Raw genomic sequence first — 23,760 nt, 5'->3', positions numbered from 1 at the left:
TGTCTCCTGGTATTGCGAACCATGAGGGATTTAGTGGTGTGTCTACGTCTAATATAAATTACAGCAAAATTTCTTTCTTTGCAAATCCCAGGTTGTTAGGGTCAGCCATGATTGAACCCCTGACCTTCTGATCATTAACCCACCCAGAGCCTTAACTGTTGAGCCACCACGGCTCACGTGTCTGCATTGATTCTAAAAATTATGTACGGGCAACATTTTAGTGCCCTAAAGCAATTTTATAATCCTCAAAGATCATTTTGTCATGTAGTCGACTCTGTGCATGTATACTGACGAGACCTTAAAGATTTGTTTCAAAATCAAATATTAGATGCCACCTCCATAACAACAAGCTGTTTGGATGAGCTGCGAATAATTTGCCCTTTCTGAGAGAACAGAAAAAATGCAGCTCACGAAATTCCAAGTGTGTGGAACCAAACATGAAAACTTATGTTGTCGGAGGAGGAGACTATAATCAAAAATTTTAACCATGATCACTATCAGCATGTTTGTTAACATAAGGGGACTGCATCCACGGAAAACCATCTGATATCCCACTATAAATGTCGGGGGAGGATTAGTGATGCTTTGGGGCTGTTTTATGGCTGAAGGTTCATGCTTGGTAAAACCAAGTACAAGGATAGTTGATATTTGGTTGTCTCCGGAGGTTCTCCAGCCCTGGGTTTTGCTCTTGTGTGATCTGGAAGCTCTGATAAGCTGTGACACCAAGCAATTCATCATAGCTACACAGAAAAGTCCTCAGACACCTCAGAAGAATCATTAATACTTCCATCAGGATGTTATGTACTATAAACTATTAAGAGTAGACTGTAGTAGAATCAGATTCCATTTATACTCATTTATAAGGATTAATTAATACTGATACTGGAACTACAGCATCTTGCCACAATACAATTAACCTCATAAAACATCTTAAACATAAAACTCAGCATGAGGAGCTCGTTACTGTTCCTTAATTAAATATACATGTACTTTATTTACAGCTAGGACTTTATGGAAGCATTTTTCCAATGTGAATGTGTTCCAAAGACATGTATTTGGTCTGAAAAACTGCTACAGATGCATAAAATAAAATATGAACTTACTGCAAAAGTGATTGCAGCTGGTACTTAAGAACCTGGATAATATCATCTTTTTAGATGTTTGAGGCTTCATGTGTTTTGTTACAGCTTCACAATAATCAAGAGTTTTTGACAGTTTCCCCTTCCACTGATCTCATTTCAATGCAGCATGTACCTTTGTTCTCCATGATGGATGGACAGCAACACTCCCGAGTTGAATTTATCTTGTTTGAGTGTCAGCAGTAGGGAGATCTCCACTCTGCCTCTGAGCTTCTGCAGAATTCGCTCTGCAACTCCTGCTGAGGCTCGCACACTCCTCCTCGTCCCTGTGAGAGAGAGAGAGAGAGAGAGAGAGAGAGAGAGAGAGAGAGAGAGAGAGAGAGAGAGAGAGAGAGAGAGAGGATCAGCAGTGCAGTTTATTGCACAAGTGCAAAAAATAGTGCATAAGAACTGTGCATTATAAAATGTGGTTAGACATGCTAATTAGCATGTCCCATTCCTTTTAAAAAGGAGTGTGTGCACAAATGACCATTTAATAATGATATATGATTCAATTTTACACTGCTTTTTTTAAACCAGCTAAGATAAATTATTGGCTAAGAAAGGTTATAAAAAAAATATTGCCTTTGTGATTAATTAGCTTAAACACACTTAAAATATGAGCCTAATGAAAGTTTTATTTGAAGCATATTTTATTTCACTTCTCCAAGTCAATCCAGAGCTCAGGTACACTGGCAAAAAAAATATATAATTGAATTTACTTAATTGAAAGGTGTGTAGAGTTCCACCTGATTCAACTAAGTTAGATTAACCCAATTTAGATTAATTCCAACAAGATTTGATCATGTATTCTCAAAGCCCTGAATGAGATTCAACTCCACAGTCTCACACAGTGTCAGGGATTTCCCCCTCACGCTGAGTGCTTCTGCAAGCGGCGCATAACAGCCATGTTGTTAAGTTTGTTTACATTACAATGTGTGTTTTTGTTTTGATTCATGTCATGTCCTGTCTCACTCATGTGTCCTTATTGCTCCCACCCGACTTCAGTTTCACCCTTCTTTGGTTTGTATATTTAAACCCCCTTTCGTCTTTGTCCTGTGCAAAGTAATGTTCAGTGTTTTTCTGCGTGTCTTTACTAAACCTTTTGTTTCTGCGCTCGCTATGTTGGTTCATGATCTTGTTCTGTATCTCATTTTTGTGTGTATTTAGGATGTCCCCTTGACATTGTTGTTCACTGATCACCTGACCTCTGCCTGTTTCCCGCCTGCCTCTCTAATAAAATGCTTAAACTGCAATTGTGTCCGTCTCAACTCCCTATACATGACAATCAAACCCAGGATGTGTGTGTTCTACAACAGCCACATTACAGCTGCACTATCTACCACACTGTTTAACTGCATTAATAACGTAATGCGTAATCTAATTGGTTTATGTCAGTACCATGTGAATTGATCACGCTCACTCTACATAATTCAAACTAGTACACAGTAAAATCACTAGTGTTGAATTAACACCCAGAGTGTTTATATGAGTCCAATGGACTTATATATACACTGTAGGGTGTGAATTCAACACTGTGGGTGTTAAATCAACACTGGTGATTTTGCTGTGGAATTAGAAACTTGTTTAATTTTAGTATAATCAATGATGAGAACATTTTGCTGAAAAATAATAATATTTTTATATATTCTATACGTAATATTTTTTTCTTGAATCTGACCGACCAGGTACTTAATTTTTTCCATTGTACTGTTAATGTTGAGTTCCTTTGCATCTTCTCTTTGTCTTTATGGGATTGCTCCAGTTTCTCCGGGTGCCTACTATAACCTTATAAAATGTTTAGTACGTGGGAATGTGTGTTATCGCTATCTGGATCTACTGCAACAATGACCAGGATAAAGTGGTTACTGAAGATGAATGCATACATTACTCTCATATATTCAATGTAAGACTAGGCTAATTAAACACAAGGGTGCCAAAAATTATGGACTTGAAATTACAAGAAAATGTATTTTCTGTCTTCTCTATCACTTTAAAGGCTGTATTACAAGCACGGCTTCCAAAATCCAGAGATCCAAAGGCAATAAACAGAAAACAAGTAAAAGGTCAGTGAACAGAAAATAAGAATTATTACAATTATTACAATATCATTATAGCACTAACACTGTCATACATTAAAATAATTAGCCGTATCATTAAAACCACCTGCCAAATATTGTGTAAGTCCCTCTTGTGCCACCGAAACAGCGCTGAGCCGTCGAGGCATGGACTCCACAAGACCTGTGAATGTGTGCTGTGGTATCTGGCAACAAGATATTAGCAGCAGATCCTTTAAGTCCTGTACTGTAGGTTGTGAGGTGGGGCCTCCATGGATCAGACTTGTTTGTCCAGCACATCCCACAGACGCTAGATCAGATTGAGATCTGGGGATTTTTTCAACACCTTGAAATCTTTGTCATGTTCCTCAAACCTTTTCCTGAACAATTTTTGCACTGTGGCAGGGCACATTATGCTGCTGAAAGAGGCCACTGCCATTAGGTAATATTGTTGCCATGAAGGGGTGTACTTGGTCCGCAACAATGTTTCGGTAGGTGGTACGTGTCAAAGTAATATCTATGGGACCCAAGATTTCCCAGCAGAACATTGCTCAGAGCATCACACTGCCTCCACTGGCATACCTTCTTCCCATAGTGCATCCTGGTGCATCTCTTCCCCGGGTAAGCAACACACACGCACCTGGCTGTCCACATAATGTAAAAGAAAACGTGATTCATCAGACCAGGGTACTTTCTTCCATTGTTCCATGGTACAGTTCTGATGCTCACATGCCCATTGTAGGTGCTTTTGGCGGTGGACAGGAGTCAGCATCTGACCAGTCTGCGACTATGCAGCCCCCTGAACCCGTGATGCACTGTCTATCATAGCCAGCATACACTTTTTCAGCAATTTGTGCTACAGTAACTCTTCTGTGGGATCGGACCAGACGGGCTAGCCTTCGTTCCTCACAGGCATCAATGATCCTTGGATGCCCATGGCCCTGTTCACCAGTTGTCCTTGCTTGGACCACTTTTGGTAGGTACTAACCACTGCATACTGGGAATACCCGGTCTAGTCATCACAGTTTGGCCCTTGTCAAAGAAGGGGGGGGGTTGGGGGGTTATGGCTCAGAACCTTACACTTGCCCATTTTTCCTGCTTTCAACACATCAACTTCAAGAACTGACTGTTCACTTGTTTCCTAATATATCCCACCCCTTGCCACATGCCATTATAATGAGATAGTCAATGTTGTTCATGTCACCTGTCAGTGGTTTTAATATTATGGCTGATTGGTTATGATTTTAAATATAGTTTAGATAGTTTAAATATAGAAAGTGGAAATATGCGATTTAGCTGAAAAAAAAAAGATATCTTAGCAAGTAAACATCTTGAATATAGGCAAATTCAATTAATATTTCACTTAATTACATTGTTTTTAAACAAATATAAGATTTTTAAACCTATTTCTAAGCATTTTACTCAAACTTGAAAAGAGTAAATACGTCAAGAATCAGGTTTAATGGTCTTATATTTATATTTATATTCAAGTTTAATATATTTGTTAGGTAATAATAATCTCCTAATGGTAAATATTAGATTACCTTTCCTTTATTCAAAACATCTTTACTTGCTGAGAGATCAATTTTCCAGTGCTGAATAAATTTCTATGGATGTTGCATCAGGACAGAATGGTGGTGATTTCATGCATTTCAATGAGTTGAATTTAAACTCTGGTTAGAATGGAAAAGGATCTGCTCTGTAAGATGGACGAATAACAGCATCTCAGAAATGTTTTCACTGTGAACTGGCCTTGAGGCACTCTACGACAACAGCACTGTCACCATAGGAAGCACGTAAAACATTATACCAACATTGACATTGTGATTATAACTGCTAATATTGTCTCCCAACAATGACAAAGAATTTGGTACGCCTGGTATTTCCTGAGTTTTTTTTAGTCAATTTATTGATTATTAACTAATAATATAATGTCAGGTGCATAATAATACCTCTGTAGTTGTCTGATTCATGTTTAGTAGACACTACTAGGTTCATTCATTTATTTATTCATCTTCGGTAGCCACTTGGAATCACAACGGATCAGGAGCCTATTCTGGAAATACTAAGGTAGAGCAATTCAAAGCTATTCAAAACAAACCTATAAATGAACACAAACACAACTAGACATTCAATCAGGACAAAAGAAATGATGCCATATAAAATGAGAAAGAGCTAGTGCATATGTTTACACTGTAATGGCTGAGCTGCTTTACTGGGATATTTACACAATGGATTATTTTCAGCTCTTTGCGAGTTTTGCCTTTTATGGTATTCTGTGGGCATCACTAAATCCAAATCAGTTGTGCTGTGAATGTTTTTGGTGCTTTAAAGGTGATTGGCATTTACCAGCATACCCATGTGAGTAGAAAGACAATCAGCATTATCTAAATGCTAAATCTGGTGGAAATTTATACATACACACAACTTTACTATATGATCGATACACTATATGGCCAAAAGTATGTGGACACTTGACCATTCACACCCATATGTGCTTTTTGAACATCCCATTCCAGGTTTAGTCCCACTTCGCTGTTATAATAACCTCCACTCTTCTTTGAAAGTTTTCCACTAGATTTTGGAGCGTGGCTGTGGGGATTTGTGATCATTCAGCTACAAGAGCATCAGTGAGGTCAGACACTGATGTCGGGAATGAAGGACTGGCACACCGTCAGCATTCCAGTTCACCCAAAGGTGTTCAGTGGGACTGAGATCAGGGCTCTGTGCAGGACACTCGACTTCTTCTACACCAACCTTGTCACACTATGTCTTCATGGAGCTCGCTTTGTGCACAGGGGCATTGTCATGCTGGAATAGGTTTGAGTCTCTTAGTTCCAGTGAAGGGAAATTGTAATGGTATAGTATACGAAGACATCCTTTACAATTGTGTGCTTCCAACTTTGTGGCAACAGTTTGGGGAAGAACCACATATGGGTGTGATGATCATTTTTGACTCTGACTCTATCTACCTGCCAGACTGGACTGATCCTTCCTCTAGTTCTGCCTGTTGCCTCCTTCAGCTAAGAATCACTCGCTGCTTTTGAGGAGATTGCCAAGAGTTAGGTATACATGGATAGCCTAAAGATTGCACTTACTGAAAACATTTTACACTCAAGTCTTGTTCATTATTAAGTGGATAACATGGATACTATTGATTTAAAGTTAAAAACACTAATGAAATAAAAAATGACTGATGTTCATACTGAAGATCCTTTCAATGCACTTTGTACTGCTTGAATTTATAGTATACATTTGTGGAGTTTTTCCTTGCCATAGTCAGCTCTGGCTTGTTCTTTAGGAATAAATCTAAATTCATATCCGGATTTCTGTAAAGCTGCTTTGTGACAATGTCCGTTGTTAAAAGCGCTGTATAAATAAAATTTTATTGTATTGAATTTAAACGAACATTTTCAGTAAATAAAAAGCTTGTTCTTGCAGGAAGGAGCCTTAATGCAGAAGACAGACAGCTTGGGAGCAGTACTGATGGCTGATGTTTGAATAGTGAAGGTTTCAGATGAAGGAAGTACAGCAGATGGACAGCTATCCATAGCAGCCTTGGGCTCTAAGGAGCTTTGATGAGTGAAATGGAGAAAATAGGGACTCACTGTACAAATGGTAAAACTCTAAATAGTCAGCACCAAACCAAATCCAACTTGATACTACAAAATATGAGCCACATCAGGTCCAACTTTGACACCAGTGTAGCACCAAATTACATCCATTCATCAGACTTACAATCCCAGTCATAACAAAATCGGATGATAAATACCCAGCATATAGTTCCCTTGATAATCATAATATAAATTAAAATGCATATTACCATCTATATTCAGTCCATTAGTTCTCTCAAATATTGTTGATCTAGATCTTACACACCATTAATACATCAAAGACATCTCACAAATTGCCGCTGTGATCAGGAGGAATAGTAATCTCGTAATGTGGTTCTCTGAAGTGATCAAATCTAAAGGCTGCTTTTATCACCTACTGCCAGCCACTGACGTCAACCAACACACATCAGCAACAACACAAATCATCCACAGAGATTATTCAATAATGTAGTGAGCAAGAGAGAAGTAACACACGTCCACACACACACACACACACACACACACACACACACACACACACACACACTCACTCAGGCACTCACATACATATACGCATGCAGAGTGAGGTGGTGAGAATAGAGCTGAATGAGAGAAAGAGAGAGTCAACGAGGGGAAAAAAGAGACAGTGTGTGTATAAGAGTGAAAGGTAGATAGATAGATAGATAGATAGATAGATAGATAGATAGATAGATAGATAGATATATAGATAGATAGAGAGAGTGTGTGGGAGAGAGAGAGAGAGAGAGAGCATTATTTGCACGTTGTTGGCTGTCTCCTTTGGGAAAAGTGTTTAAATCAGCACTGTGAAAACACTGTAGACGTTTGCCTTCTGCCTGTCTCCACATTCACTTACAGTGCATCTTCTGCTCATTATTTACACTCTGCCCTAGTGAATCTCTAAACTGAGTGAAAAAGAGCTGAGCCTAATCTGTTTGTTCAGACACAGACTTTGCTAATCTGACTTCAAGTAAACATCCTTAGCCATCAAGTCTAAAGCACGCTGAGGTAAGTTAGCGTTATGCTTGGTAAATATGCTAGCTAATTTTGTTTTGTTGTTACTGCCACTTCAGCATCCAGTCAGTGAATTAAAATTCACGTCTGGATTGTTTAAATGTTAATCCTTTTTAAGTATAGTTTCTATGTACTTTCTTTTAACTCTGCATACACTACAGTTATGTTAGTGGTCATGTGGATTATAGCTAATGCTAGGTATATTTCATAATACCTGTTAGCATGAGGTCAGATTTAATTCTATAGTATTACTGAGGCACCAATATTGACCTGCTGTTAAATACTTCTCCCATGTGTATGAGCTTCACACAACCAAATGGTCATAACTTCATCTGCTAGCTAGCACCCAGTTTGCTAGCTGGCATAATGTATGACAAATAATAAAGCCCCTTTCCAACCACGTGAAATCTTTGGGATAATTCAAACCCGGTGTTAACATCTAAATACCACTGTCAAATGAGTTATGTGATCCAATTACTCAAACATGGAAGTTAAGTAATGTTGCATGTGGCCACATTACATTTGTAGAATATGTCAAAAATTCTAATATGTCCTAAATGACAACAAGAAGGTTGAACCAAGGTTGCCAGGTTAATGGTTTTCGCACAATATTAGCCTGCTTTTGAAATGCTCAGTAACCCTGAGTTGACTTTTCATTTGCTGGTTAGTCAATTCTCTCTATATGACATTTATTCATGACAAAATAGCCCTGCTGAAAAATAAAAAAAAACTGTAAAAACCATCACACAAATTCTAATGGTTTCCACTACAAATACCATTACAAGCCATCAGCTAACCATTAAAACCATTACATTACCATTATTGGTATCCACTAGACATAACATGCCACCAATAGAAGGCAACCCATTACCAGTAGAGACCCAAAGCAACCATTACGGTTTCCATTAAAACCAATGCAATTCCCATTATAACCATTAAAAGGTTGCTTTTTTTTGTTCAGCCAGGAAATTACAGTACAATAAGAGACCATTTTAACACGTTATTGAAAGCACTACTTAGACAAAATGGCACTCTTGGACCTGATGTTTGTTAAAATAGTGAATAATTCGTTAATTTAGGAGGAGAATATTTTCAGTTTGGCAGTGTATATCAGACATAGAAATATTATCATCTAGTCAGAACACTAATTCCTGTCCAGACATACGCTGTTGAATATGTTTTAAAAGCACAAAATGTATAACTCCATCACAGTAATCACCATATTTGTCCAGAAGAATGGGAACAAAAATCAACCTGGGAATTTGTTCTAAAGTGGTACCCTACATTTGTCCAAAATAACATGAGATGAAAATGTTCCAATTAGTATTACAGCACTGGGTGACACTACTGCACAGATTCTGTTCTACTGGACCCTGCAATGGCTTTGATTTGCCCATTTTAAGTATCACCTGCGTCCACGTAAACAACAGAAATCAACAAAAAACTGAACATGAAGCAAATTATCTATCTCATTTTGTATATTTGATTGACTGCTAAACGATTATTCTGCTGCTACAGTAAATGATTTTAATGCAGGGCTCAAAATCATACCATGGGCACCAACTTACCCAACAATAAGGGGGTGGGTATTTTTGTCAGGACAATCACAGGCTTGTGGTTTGCACATAGGTCCTGCAGCAGCTAGTGTTAGCCACATGTAGTGTACATGTACTGTAGATCTTATGGTTAATTGGACAAGAGTCACGTGACTTTTGTTCACAACTGGCTTAACTGCGACTAATAAGCCACTTGTCCATATTTGCTTTGAAATTAACTAACACAAGGTAATGTGTTCGCTAACTAGCTGAAACTCATGCTTTCATAAGCAATGCCATATTCCAATGAAAGATATTTAAATTAATGAGGAAGGTACATGTTTTACCATCCCAGCTTTAGGTCTGTGACCCAATAAACAATCTCATGCTATACAGTGTCTCTGAGGGTGATTTTACACCTATAGGTCCAAACGAGTGCAAAATTATACTTTTGGTTCGGTTTGGTTTAGTTTCAAAATCCACTGTATGTATAAACAGACCAAAAAAAAAAACAAAAAAAAAAACAAAGAGTTGGCTGAGGTGTGCGAGTGTGTGTATCATATCCAGCTTTTATTTTCTCTTTTTCTATATTGATCCAAATATCCAGAACACATGGTATTTGTACAGCACTTCATCTGTTTCATTTGGCTCAGTTTGTACCTCACAGCTCAGTTTGGCAGCTCACATCTACTGAAAAATGTAGCCCACAATCAAAAGCATGTCATCTTTGGTTCACATCCTGAAAGTCAGGTCAAATCTAGAGTAGGAATCCACCTGAGACCATCTGAGAGAGGATATTTTGGTCCACAACCTAAGTGTTCTTACCTGACTAATCAAATTGGAACAAGGAGGAAATGCGCAGTGGTTTGATTCAGATGGACTTCAGATGGACTAGTTTTTAAGTGATGATGAATAACGTAATGAATCAGGAAACAAAGCACACTATCACAATTCAATAATGACACACACAGTTCACTACATAAAACAATGTAACCATCCACTGCTATTGTCTCAAGCTATTATCTCAATTTCCATCTCAGCTGTGTTTTTTAGCCTATCCACATTACTTCCTTGCTTTTGGTGGCTGAGTTTATAATCAATCACCTCATGTCACCCTCCACAATAACTCATTCAAAATGCAGAGGGACCAGATAAAAGATGGCTGACAACTAGGAATGAGCTCAAAACAGAATGATGCTAATGGCAGAATGGAAGTGTGCACTCAAAAAGTATGTCTCTGTGTGACGGGAAATAATGATATATTTTTCAGGATTATATACATATATACAGGGCCTCTATACCTAGAAGAGTGGATGGAGACGGAAGACATGGCGTCTCCTTTTACAGCACCATTTAAAAAATAATTAATCGGGACAAGAAGAACTTGTGTGTCAGTAAAGCATAACCAAACCATAACAACAAAATCTATGCTATCAAATGGATACATGCGTAATTGTAATTTGATCATTTGAGCGTAAATATATGTGGACATGCTACAGTAGTGTATTTTCTTCTCTGGTTTCAACATTAATACTATTTGGTGAAGCCTTCTCTAGAGTGTCACGATAGTGCAGAATACAGAGCAGAACTACTACCCATCAGCCCCAGCACATCACATGACCATGCCACATGCTTCACTTATCACCCGCACCTGTGTCCTGTTTCACCTAATTTACAGTAAGTTCTGGATCCTGTGTCTCACTGTCTAGCTTTCGTCGTTTGTAGGCGTTCTGTATGTCAGTTAGCTGACATTGTGTTCATGTTCCTGCCATGCATATCTAGTGCTTGTTTGTTTTGTTTCATGTTCCTAGTCTTTGTTTTTGGGTGTTTCAATAAAATAAATAGAATTCTGCACTTGCATCAGCCTCCGCTACCAAATCCCGACATATAGAGAACAAAAGAACCTAGTATTTTCCTGTAATGTCTAACAAGATTAGATAACTAGGCTTTTGCAATTTCATTAGCTCTATACTATATCATGAAATGATGTTTACTCAATTATATTACTGAAATTATATTTCTACTGTAATTACTATCATATTACCAGACCTACCAATCTTTACACATTTTGCTGCTAAATAAAACAAAGATAAGCCAATCGACATGTGAATCTGGAATAATTTGTGCAGGTGTTTTGAACTCTTCGATATTAACTGATTAGCCCCGCCCCCTTCCCCAGTCTCACATTATTTCATCTCAATTTTCCCACTTGAAAGACACCCTCTTCAGAAAAGCACCCTTTTCTGTCAAGGTAAAAGGAGAATGTTTTGAGTTAATTAATATGAAACAAAACCTATCAATGAATGTTCGACTTGTTTAAAATTAGACAAGTTTATAGTATATAACACTAGTTGGGTATTATGTATTAGGGATGGCATGGGAATTTTTTGGCCGAAAATGTTCATAAACTGCACTGGTTTTGTTTTTGGCAAGAAAAGTAAAATGGATGAAGAAGTTTGACTTAAAAAGATTAAAAAGTCCTACAATAAAATAATTATAGTGGTCGTGATAATTAGACAATGATTAAATATGCTTTTTTGGCTCTCCAAACACTTTAAGCAGAAGCAGCAGCAGCATCAACAGTGAAAAATGTCAGCCATGTAGACATTGGATTTGTAAATGGATTATTGAAAATGTACTGTTTTCTACAGTACAGGTTTTTTTTCTACAGTTTACTGAACATTACTTCAGAATCACCTAAAAAAAAATCTACCATCCAGCTGATTTTTTGCAATTGCCACTGCCAGCCAACAGTTCCTGACTGCACAACTGATTTTATTGTGCCCTCCCCTACTCTACTTAGACCTGGAATGGTGTAAATGCTTGCTTTCCTGTTTTTTCCTAGTTTTTTTTTTCCTGTTCTAGGATTCTCCTTTGCCATTCTCACAGTCCTCTGCGTTGTACAGGAAAGCAGTATGCTCACTGATGCCATTCCTGATAATCTACTCTAGGCGTTTGAAACTTGGCCTTAGTTGCCTACATGTTTTTTTTTTGTTCTGTTTGTTTGTTTTATACTGATTACTAATCTTTTGCATCCATTGCCAAGGAATCTCATTCCACTGTTTTCCCACCATAGAACGTTTTGGGTTGAAAATTCATTGTCTCTTTTTGTGTATATTCGTTGCTGTTTGAGTTCTCCTTCACCATGTTTATTTTACAGCCTTGTATGGCACAAACAAGTGTTTGTTTTCCTATTGCATGCGTTTAATCAGTATACTCCTGATATTATGATTATATTATTCAGTACATGCCCTAATAACTTGTTACATCAGCAATCATAACAAAATAGCAGCGAGCTCCAAAACAAAACTGAAAACGCGTATAAGTACAGCTATATATAGGTAGAGCTAGCTAGTTTGCTAACATCAACTTTAAATTAAAAAATTTGCTCTGTTTCACAAAAATAGTAGCAAGCTACAAAACAGTGATACAAAGTAAAACTATTGGTGGCCAATTAAAAAAAAAATTGTTATTGAGTTAATGTAGTACTGTAATGTTAGATAGAGATTTGGCAGACCCGCTCACGGCTCTACACCCAGTCAAGAGTGCTGCAAAACTCTCAGTTCCCAACTCTTCAAGTAACCTGACAAACTCCACATCCAGTCATTAAACTCACAAGCAACCTATGGATCACGATCACTGGACTTCTAATTACACACATCTGCTTTCAATTTGCACACTTTCAAGAAAGATGTTCATTGTGAAGTCATTCTCCATCTTGTCTGGGATGTTACTGAGTCACTCTATTTGCCTACCTGATTTAGTGTATTAGTTCAGGGATCTTGCATGGTTTCCCTTTTAAGTTGTCCAGTTTGTTCGCCTGACCTCATGCCTGTTGGTTTTGAGGATTACCTCCTGATTTGGCAACTTTCTGCGCTTACATCACTCTGTCAGTTGTACATACTGTACCTATCATGATACCTCCAACTGTAACACAACATGCTCAACAAGCAGCTAATAGTCAATCACAGCACAGCAAAAAGGAACAAATAGCATATCCAAACATCAAAACAGAAAAGTAGGAACAGCAATCAAACATGGCCAGATTATTGTAATGTATTTGGCAAGACATTGCAAAGTGTGTAGACAAACCTGAAACCTTAAATAGTGTCTGTAAATGAGATGAGTAATGTGTGAGTGATGTGTGATTGAGCTCAAGTCTGTATTCAGCTGAGGTTGCCCTTGGGCAAGCTGGAGATGGTTTTGCAACCATGGATGTTACGACAAAATCATATTTATACCTTTGGGAAAGGCATAGTCAAAAGTCAAAATATAGTTTCTGAATCCTTTTTAAACTTACAAATAACAGATTGTTGTTTTTCTTTGTTGTTTTTTTTTCAATGACGTCAAATATTTCTCAAATATTCTTTAAGGCAGTGAAAGATTTAGCATTTTACATTATGTCAGAGAAAATACTATTAAGAGAATTATATATTTTAAGTGCAAGTTTCTTAGTAATAGTATGTAAAGTATATTAAGCAGTTACTTAATATTGAACATTTTGAATCACTGTGTATAATTATGTGTGTGGCGTTTATTTATTTATTTTACACGTTTGCCCATTCTCTTGAAGGGAGTCAATAACTGTAGTTTTGTTTTGTTTTTTTGCCTGTTTGTTTGTTTATTTGTTTTATACAGCATAAATTTGTTTTGTTGCTTAACAAATGTCACATCATTAAAAACATCACCACTGAGCAAAATGTGATGCAAAAAAATGGAAACACTGGTGATGGCTGCCATGGTTGTGTGGTTTGCACTTGACTGGCCTGTCATCTATGACTCACATGTAAAACAGTGAAACCCACACTGACTCATTCACATTCCTTTCATAAAACTGCATATATTTGCATCTGATAAATAATTCATGCATAATTACAATGACACAGCAAACAAATGTCTCAGCTTCAATTAGCATGGAATTGACAAGGAGACATCACCCCTTCATTCTCCTTCTAACCACCACCAAACTAAAGAAAGGTTCACCGGGTAATACTAGAGGTGTGTGTGTGTGTGTGTGTGTGTGTGAGTGTAGGTATGTTAGTTTATGTTCAAGTGTGTCACTCTATGCGAAGGTACCGGTAATAAGTACATCACTGCAGTAGAATAGACGGAAGGTCAGGATGATGTCATTAAAAGTAGAGACGAGGTGTACTGTGTCTGCTGGCAGACTGCCTCAACACAAGACTTACACACACACACACACACACACACACACACACACACACACAGCTAACGTCCAGCCTTAGGCTTCAGTTTCAGACAGCCAGTAAATTAGCAGCAACTCGATCCTGCCACTTAGAACAACATCAAGCAGCTGCATTGTTTTTTCGAGAAGGTGCGACCTTGTGTGGATAAGCGGTGTGGAAAATGGATGGGTGGATGGAGTCACTGATAGATTTCATTAAATTCATTAAATGAATGAATTCATGTGCTTATCTTGAAGCATGAGATGGTCAAGCCAGTTTGCCACTTAATTGTCTTCCTGGCAGTGTTGAATCTCAGTACATCTATTATAAAGTAACAGAACAAACAATGGTGATTAAGAAGTATCTGGACGTGAGAGCGTGATCTGAGCATGTGGAGTAGTGTCAGTGAGCGGAGTTATTAAAAATTAACATGCACGGTGTCAGGAATTGTGAGCATATAAAGCTATTCACAAGCATTCATCAGTCAAGTTGAATTTTGGGACTTTATTGACTAGAATAAGACTTAGGTTTCTATGTCTATGATTGGTCATTCTCAGGCAATCCCCTTCCTTTAACTAAACTAAACCTGAATCATTAAAGAAAGTCTATTAATGGATGGAGTGAAATTTATGGTGAATAGTGAAGGTATATTATGTTCAAAGGTTAAAATACAGTATAACAACTTGTAGGTGTAGCTAACATGAAATTGAAGTTTATTGTTATCTCCCTCCACAATTAAGGTCTCTGTTTCCAGAAATAAGGGGACTGGTTGAGAGTGACCAGACATAAAATTAATGTAGTGTAGCTACTGCAAGTGAAATAAAAGCAAACCATCCATCCATCCATCTATTTTCCATACCGCTTGTCCTACACAGGGTCACATGGAGCCTGGAGATTATCCCAGGGAACTCCGGACACAAGGCGGGGGACATCCTGGACGGGGTGCCAACCCAATGCAGGGCACAATCACACACACTCACACACTAAATACAATTTGGAAATGCCAATCCTACAATGCATATCTTTGTAGTGGAGGAGGAATCCGATGTACCCGGAGGAAACCGCCAAAGCACTGAGAGAACATGCAAACTCTGGAAGCAAAACTATTATTATTATTCTTATTATTATATAACCCTAGTGGTTTCTGAAAGGCACGTAACATTAGTATTAGTATTCCTTCACCAGAACTCTAACGTCATACTAATCAACTACATTGGCAATACTGATCTTTTATTCCCTACTACAAAATTGTGCGTTTTGTTTTGATATATTTTTCAGTTGCAGAATTTTATATTATTTTCACCCATTTCTGCCTACAGCACTCCATATCTGCTGTGTAATAGCAGTTACTAAACGTAATAATGGATTTACTCGTGGAGCAGCACAGGTGGCTGTTGGCCTGTTTACCATCCTGCCTGCTGTTCAGCTGCTCTTATGATCCATATTTTATGAGAGATGAAGATTAAGTGGAGAGCAGATCTGTGCCATTCCGAAGCAGCTGCACGCTTAGCCTGGCAGCTTTTCAGCCAGATGTTTGCTGTGAATTGACTATTTCAATGTCATTTTAAAATCCATTTGGGAAATGAAATAGTGACCTTCCCTTACATAAATACTACGTCTTCATCAATTGTGCAAGCAAAGTGCATCAGAAGGTAAAGGAGAGGATCCAGTGGGCATTTCTTAATAATCAAAATTTAATAGTCAAAATGTCCTAGAGCTTCAAAAATATTTTTATTGTACTGTTAATGAAAGATGTCTGCATGAAGCATCCTGCTTCTCAGTTAATTTTTATACTACTCCAGAATTTTTCCAACTTCTTCATTTATAACTGCATTATTCTGTAGCAGGGTTTTAGACAAATTATGCCTGTTGGCCACCAAGCCTATTTTCCTTTTAAACATTTTGCTTTTAAAATCAAGGCTATTATAGAGTATTAGATTTTTTGAGACTCTATAACATGTAGGATTTCCTGTTTGTTTAATATTAATGGAGTTGTAGAAATTGTGCAGTCAAGCAATAGCCATGACAATATATATTTGAACTTGGAAAGTGGATGGCTTATCCCTTTTAAAAGCATAGCTATGAGTACCTGAGAAGTGGATTCAACTGAGATCCTAGGTTTGCAGTGCTGTGTGTTATATCTGCGTCAGCTTAGCTGATCAGAGGAATGCCAAAGGATTTGGGTTGAACATTGGGTGGGGTGAAATGTGAATGGGTATGCTTCCTGATATTTTTTAATAAAAAAATAAAATAAAATATATATTTTTTAAATCGGCTTTATTATATATGCAGAGTCATCACGTAATTTCGAGCTGCTTATCTATCTTTCTATCTATCTACCCATCCATCTATCTGCCTCATCTAGCTATCTATCGTCCACAAGGATTTATGATCAAATGATTGTTTCATTAAAACAAATTACACAGGGCATAAGAACAGTCCAACTGAATGAACATTGTAACTGATTAAAACTTAAACACATCATTTATTGTGAGATTTTAACATGCCACTGTAGTGCACAGGTGAACACGACGTCCAGTGTGAATAACCTTGTTGTTGATGATAATGGGAACTATTAAAATAAAATGTAGCTAACATATCGCAAGGCTGTTTTTGATAACTATTTATATTGATAGTAATGGCTAAATTGCAATAAATTAGCTAGATAGCTACAATATATGTGGAGCGTCGTTAGCTACATTACACCATATTATCCTACCTCCTTCTGGGTACATGTTTTGTTTTGTTTTTTACTGTCCCTCTCTGTCCACCAAAGTAAAATAGCTTCACGTAATCTTTAAAGCTAACTGTAGTTGTGTTGCGAGGCAATTGTTGGGCAATACCAACTTGTGCAACGGAGGTGGAGGGTTTAGTATTGTTATCTCATTTATTATTATGACAAACTCACAACCGATTCAAAACACCAATAATGTTACATAATAAATGATTTCTATATATGTTTCATTTGATCAAGGTGTAAATATTGTGGGAGTTGTAATTGCAAGTTCTGATTACTGGGAGGGTTAACTCCCCCTACGCCCCTGGGAACCTCTGTCTTTTATTAATTGGAACGGTAAAAGGAAAAGCCTGCAATTGTAAACTGCAAACCTCATACAAGTATTATGCTTATTAAAATAATGCCTGTGATATATGAAGAAAATATTTTCACTACTATCCTCAATTGTGACAATTGCTTAATTACTTTTCCATTATTATAGCCAGCAGAATTGGAAGGTTGGAGATTGGACTAAAGTAATTAAATACAACAAAGGCCATTTAGCTTTTATTTATCAAGAGCCTGACAATAACTGTTTTAAGGCAATGGGGATACATGCCTTGTTAATATGATTGGCTGAACACATTCTGATGAGTAATGAGGTTAAGGCTTGCTTAACCCCTTAAGGCTTCAGCTCATTATTTAGTTATTCCTCTTAAAGCATGTAGTCCAGTAAGTGCTGCTATGAATTATTCAGTAGCAGCTATTATTTATTTAATAACTACAGTGAAAATAAATGGATCCGGTGTGTAATTTTGAGAGTGAGAAATGTCTGTATGTCAACAGATCCAGGTGACAAGTTTAACGTAGGAGGTTAGAGCATTTAAAAACAATTTTGTGCAATTGCAATTTCACCAATTCATATACAACCCCAATTCCGAAAACATTGGGACAGTATGGAAAATGCTAATAAAAACAAAGAGGAGTGATTTGTTAATGTACTTTGATTTGTATTTAAACAAAAAAAAAAAACGTATAAAGACGAGGTATTTGATGTTTTACCTAATCAACTGCATAGTTGTTGTTGTTTTTTTAAGATGAATGTTTATTTTTAAATTGATGCATGCAACACATTCCAAAATCGTTGCAACAGGGACAATTTAGGACTATTAGCAATGTGACAAGTTGAAATAAGAAGGTGATGTGAAACAGGTGAGGCAATCGTCTAATCATAGTATATAAGGAGCCCCCAAAAAAGGACTAGTCCTTCAAGAACAAGGATGGGTCGAGGATCGATACGTCAGTGAATAAGCTTTGAAAAAACACTTTGAGAACAGTATTTCCCAAAGACAAGTCAGTAGGATTTTGGGCATTTCTCTACAGTAAACAGTATAATTAAAAGATTCAAGGAATCCGGTCAAATCTCGGTGCGTAAAGGGCAAGGCCAAAAACCGCTTTGGAATACGCGTGATCTCCGAACCCTCAGATGTCACTGTCTTAAAAGCAGTCTTGAGTCTGTAATGGAGATCCTGACATGGGTTCAGGAATACTTTGGTAAAGTTTTGTCAGTCAACACCATTCGCCGCTGCATCCACAGATGCAAGTTAAGGCTTTAATATACAAAGCAGAAGCCATACATCAACACTGTGCAGAAGCACCGCCGACTCTCTGGGCTCGGTCTCATCTGATATCGACAGTAGCACAGTGGAGTTGTGTTTTTGTGGTCCGATGAGTCAAATAATTTCAAATAATTTTTGGAAAAATCAGCCGTCGTGTTGGCAGGGCCAAAGAGGAAAAGGACCATCCAAGCTGTTATCAGCGTCAGGTCCAAAAGCCAGCGTCTGTCATGGTATGGGGTGTGTCGGTGCTCATGGCATGGGTAACCTGCACATCTGTGAGGGCACCATTAATACAGAAAGTTTTTGGAGCAACATATGCCGCCATCCATAGCAGAACAACGCCAAACCACTTTCGGCCCAGATTACAAGTGCATGGTTGCGTAAGCAGAGAGTGCGGGTGCTAGCATGGCCTGTCAGCAGTCCTGACCTGTCTCCAATTGAGAATGTGTGGTGCATTATGAAGTGCAAAATAAGGCAATGAAGGCCCCGTACAGTTGTGCAGCTGATGAAATGTATAATGGATGAATGGGGAAAATTCTGCTTGCTAAACTTAACCAACCGGTGTCTTCAGTGCCCAACTGCTTAATAAGTGTTATTAAAAGAAAAGGTGATGTTACACAGGGGTAAACTGTCCCAACTTTCTTGTAGTGTGTTGCAGTCATCAGATTTGAAATGGGTGTATACATTCAGAAATGATGTTCACAAAGTAAAACTAATAGTGTGTATTCAATATAGTACAGGCTGAATTGAATTTTCAGATGACTCTTTTTGTTTGTTTTTTGCATTTTCCATACTGTCCCAACTTTTTCGGAATTGGGGTTGTAGTTTTCCAGACTCAGAAATGCAGCAGTGAACAGTATAAACAAATGTTTCGCAAAGCATGCATGGACATTACAGGTGATTATATACAAATAACTAGCTTAACGTCAGTAACAGTATCCACCTTTTGTTTTTTCAAAAAAGTACTGACATTTCTGCAACACCACAGCTCTGTCCTTAGTTTGAGTCTTGTGTGTCAGTTTAGCAGCACGTCCACAAGCTATAAATATGCAGCATGTCTGGTTCACTTCCTCCAGTTGGGGATGAATCAGGGTTTAATCATGTTCTCACTGAGTTGCAGTAGTGTAAGTATAGAAGTGGACCAAGTCTACCTCAGGATTAAAACTATGTGGGAGAAAATGCAGAAAATATAGAAAACTATGAAAGTGAAACAATAAATAATTAAATAAATGGATCGAATGAATAAAATACAACCTTAGAAGCCATGGGCACACGTACAAGAGCTTTGCAATAGGTTATCTGTTAAGACAAATAAATCAGCTGCCTTCATGGTTTATAACTACCCAAGAGGAAACAATATTTTTAAATCCTCAGTTTTGTCTGGTTTCTTATTTATAGTGTACCGGTAAACCTCTCGCCACTACCTGATCTCTAAAACTATACATTTACCAGGCCTGATGTTCAGTGATCTCTCACTAGTGTCAGGTAGATGAGCATGTTTGTGTTTGATAGACCAGCACAAAGGTGTGTTTTGACAGTGTGGGAATGAGCAAGCCCTGCTCCCTGACTGAGCTAATGTCACTGCCCTCAAGGCCAACCCCCAACATTTCTTGAAAATACTCCTGTAGTGGAGCATATCTAACGTTACTTTAGTTTCACGAAAATAAATAAATAAATAAATAAATAAATAAATAAATAAATAAGATGCACTCTTTGGCCATGGGTTTGTGGATCCCTGACCATCACACCCATATATGGGTCTTCCACAAAACGTTAGAAGCACACAATTGTATAGAATGTATTTATATGCTGTAGCAATACAATTTCCCTTCACTGGAACCAAGAGGCCCAAACCTGTTCCAGCATCACAATGCCCCTGAACATAAAGCGCGCTCCATGAAGACATGGTGTGTCAAAGTTGGAGTGGAAGTCCCCCCACTGAACACCTTTGGGATGAACTGGAACACTGACTGCACCCCAGACCTCCTCAGTACCTGATCTCACTAATACTCTTGTAGCCGAATGATCACAAATCCCCACAATCATGCTCTAAAATCTAATAGAAAGCCACAGAAGAGTGGAGTTTATTATAACAGCAAAGGGGGAATAAATCTGGAATGAGATGTTCAAAAAGCACACCTGGGTGTGATTGGTAAGGTGTCCACAAACTTTTGGCTATGCAGTGTAACACAGCTTAAGGTCATGTTTCTGTCACATCTTTTCATGAAATTCAGTGGCATTTTTCTTTTTATTGGGTTTTAACCAGCTGCATTCATTCTCCAAAGAATGGATTTCATGAAAGAATTAATCATTGGCTGTTTTATGCCGTGCAGTTCAATAATACAAGAGACAGGCAAGGGGATAGAGTGAGAAGGGGAAAAATAATTGGACTGCCCGAACGCCACTCCTGAACCCTTCATCAAGACTCTTAGTCCTCAACCTGCTAAAAAAAAAAAATCCAGTTTAGTCTTAGCAGACACAAGCTGGAAAACCATGGGTCAAGCTGGTCAAACTGGTAGACCATCTTCGTCAGCTGGTACGTGTTGGTAAAAAGGAAACCCTTTCTGTATAACTGCTACTATGGCTACATTTTTGTCAAAATAACACAACAGTAAGGTAATTGGAAAATCTCAAACATTTATTGATTAATTTAGTTCAGTAATAAGATAAGTAACCTGGAAAATAACTCACCAGTTGATAAAGATGGTCGACAAGCTCTAGTCTGTGTTTTGGCAGCTGGTAGCTGGTCAGACAATGTACTTGAACCATACAGTACAATGTGTAAGTTGCTTTGCATAACCCTTTCGTGCATAAATTATTTATACACATATCCAGATTCTTCAGATTTTCTCTTGTTTATTTAAACTTAGAATTGTAGGATACATGAACTCAATCAGGAGGCCTGGTAGCTTAGTGTTTAACACGTTTGCCTTGCACCTCCGGGGTTGGGGGTTCAATTCCCACCTCTGCCCTGTGTGCACGAAGCTTACATGTTCTCCCCGTGCTTTGGGGGTTTCCTCCCCCAGTCCAAAGACATGTGTTGTAAGCTGAATGGCATCTCTAAATTGTCTGTAGTGTGTAAATGGGTGTGTGATTGTGCCTTGTGATAGGTTGACACCCTGTCCAGGGAGTCCCCTGCCTTGTGCCCCAAGTCCCCTGGGATGGGATCCAGGCTTCCTGTGACCCGGTGTAGGATAAGCAGTACAGAAAATGGATGGATGGATTGATGAATTCAGTCTAAATATCAAATATTAAAAAGTAAATGGATTGTCCATGAGTATGCCTGAAATAAAGCCATCCATTTTCTTTACCGCTTATTCTAACACAGGATTGAAGAAAGCCTGGAGCCTATCCCAGGGGACTTGGGGCACAAGGTGGGGGACACCCTGGACAGGATACCAACAATCACACACACACACACTATTTGAAAATGCCAAACAGCCTACAACACATGTCGTTGAAATGGAGGATGAAACCAGAGTACCTAGAGGAAACACCCAAAGCACAATGAGAATATGCAAGCTCCGCCCCCACCACACACATAGGGTTGATGCAGGAGTCAAACCCCCAACCCTTGAAGTGCAAGGCAAGCATGCTAACCACTAAACCACTGTTCCCCCCAAATGTACACAAAATGTATGCAATTTAGGACTGTTGCATGATAAAAAAGAATTATAATAATAAAGTTTTAAAAAATAAAAATTAAATAATATGGTAAAAAAAAAAAAAAAACTCTAAGGCATTCAGTGGAGTCTGGTCCTAAAACATTTTTCACTTCTTTTTTTATTATTATTTATTTTATGCAGAAAATGAGTAACGATTGAGAAAGACAATACGTCCTGAGAAGTCGTCATTCATTTACAGTAATGCTCTGCTCTCAAGTGATCTGGAGGTCATTTATCCTACATCTGATATTTTCCTAATACATATTGAAACTGAATGAAGTGTAGACTCTATGCATGAAAGGGATGACAGTATGATAATAAATGTAAGCGCACTTGTGTAATGGAGTACCTTTAAACAGAAATGCAGTGGTGTCAATGTGGAAACCCTGCACTGGGGAAACTCCAGTGAAAGATTCTCCTACATTCAGCTCCTTCAGGATGTCCACACGCAGAGCAGGATCCAGCTCCACAGCACACACTGAAGCAAACAAACACAAGAGGATCAGTACATCACACCAGATGAAATTCTAGCTAACTGCATAACACTGACGCCATTGTGAGTCTGTTTGAATACGAGCTCGCGCCAATCACAATTAAAGTAGGCTGCGTTATCATCAGAACCTGGAGCCTGGACGCTCACTATATCATTATATAATAGTTCAATTAAATCACTTACCGGATAGTACACAGAGTGCAAAACAGAACTGGAATAAAGCCATTGTGGATGAAAGTGATTAAAATTTTAAAAAATAAAATAAAATAAAATAAAATAAAAAAGCAAGGGGGACAAAACGACTAGTCCATTTGCTGGTGCGCGAGCGATGAGGCGCGCCTTTACTGAGCACTCTGGAACACAAGCACGCGCGCGAGCATCCCAACAGTGCAGAAACTTAGTGGAGGAGAATACAGAAGAACAGGATATGATTCCACAAGAGACACCATGTGTGGTCCGGTGTAAAAGCAACAGGGCGTAAATGTCCGGTTCTCATAGAGGGATGACCAGGAGAGAGGCAGGTGCATAGACACTCCTTTCCGGCCCGGGTGTGAAGGGAGTGCGTGCGCTGCGCGAGCTCAGTGTAACAGACACTGACACGCACACACACTCATTCCTGCCCTCTTCCGGTAGACTGTGGTACATAACGAGAGAAGACTGATTTGGAACGGGAAGTACTAATACACCGATTTTTCAATCAGTCGAGACTTTTTTTTTGTTTTGCTTTTATTGCGTTAGTGTTTCAC

General features: G+C 38.3%; 1 protein-coding gene across 4 annotated transcripts in view; it reads right to left on the bottom strand.

The window, feature by feature from the left end:
• Positions 1-23,609, bottom strand: part of nell2b (neural EGFL like 2b) — a 76,614-nt gene extending 53,005 nt beyond the window's left edge. For 3 of the 4 annotated variants that reach the window (XM_017493814.3, XM_017493815.3, XM_017493817.3), the window contains exons 1-3: positions 23,198-23,608; positions 22,871-22,999; positions 1,255-1,405 (exon numbers count right to left, since the gene is read on the bottom strand). In XM_017493814.3, the coding sequence (XP_017349303.1) occupies positions 1,255-1,405; positions 22,871-22,999; positions 23,198-23,240 (323 nt within the window). In that variant the 5' untranslated portion in view covers positions 23,241-23,608. Of the gene's footprint in view, positions 1-1,254; positions 1,406-22,870; positions 23,000-23,197 lie in introns of all 4 variants that reach the window. The other variant, XM_017493818.3, reaches the window with a different exon arrangement.
• Between the last annotated feature and the right edge of the window lie 151 nt (positions 23,610-23,760).

This window comes from Ictalurus punctatus, chromosome 19 (genome assembly GCF_001660625.3).
Source record: "Ictalurus punctatus breed USDA103 chromosome 19, Coco_2.0, whole genome shotgun sequence".
Classification (NCBI taxonomy): Eukaryota; Metazoa; Chordata; class Actinopteri; order Siluriformes; family Ictaluridae; genus Ictalurus; species Ictalurus punctatus.
The sequence above is the reverse complement of the archived record's forward strand: the minus strand, read 5'-3'. Positions and strand labels throughout refer to the sequence as shown.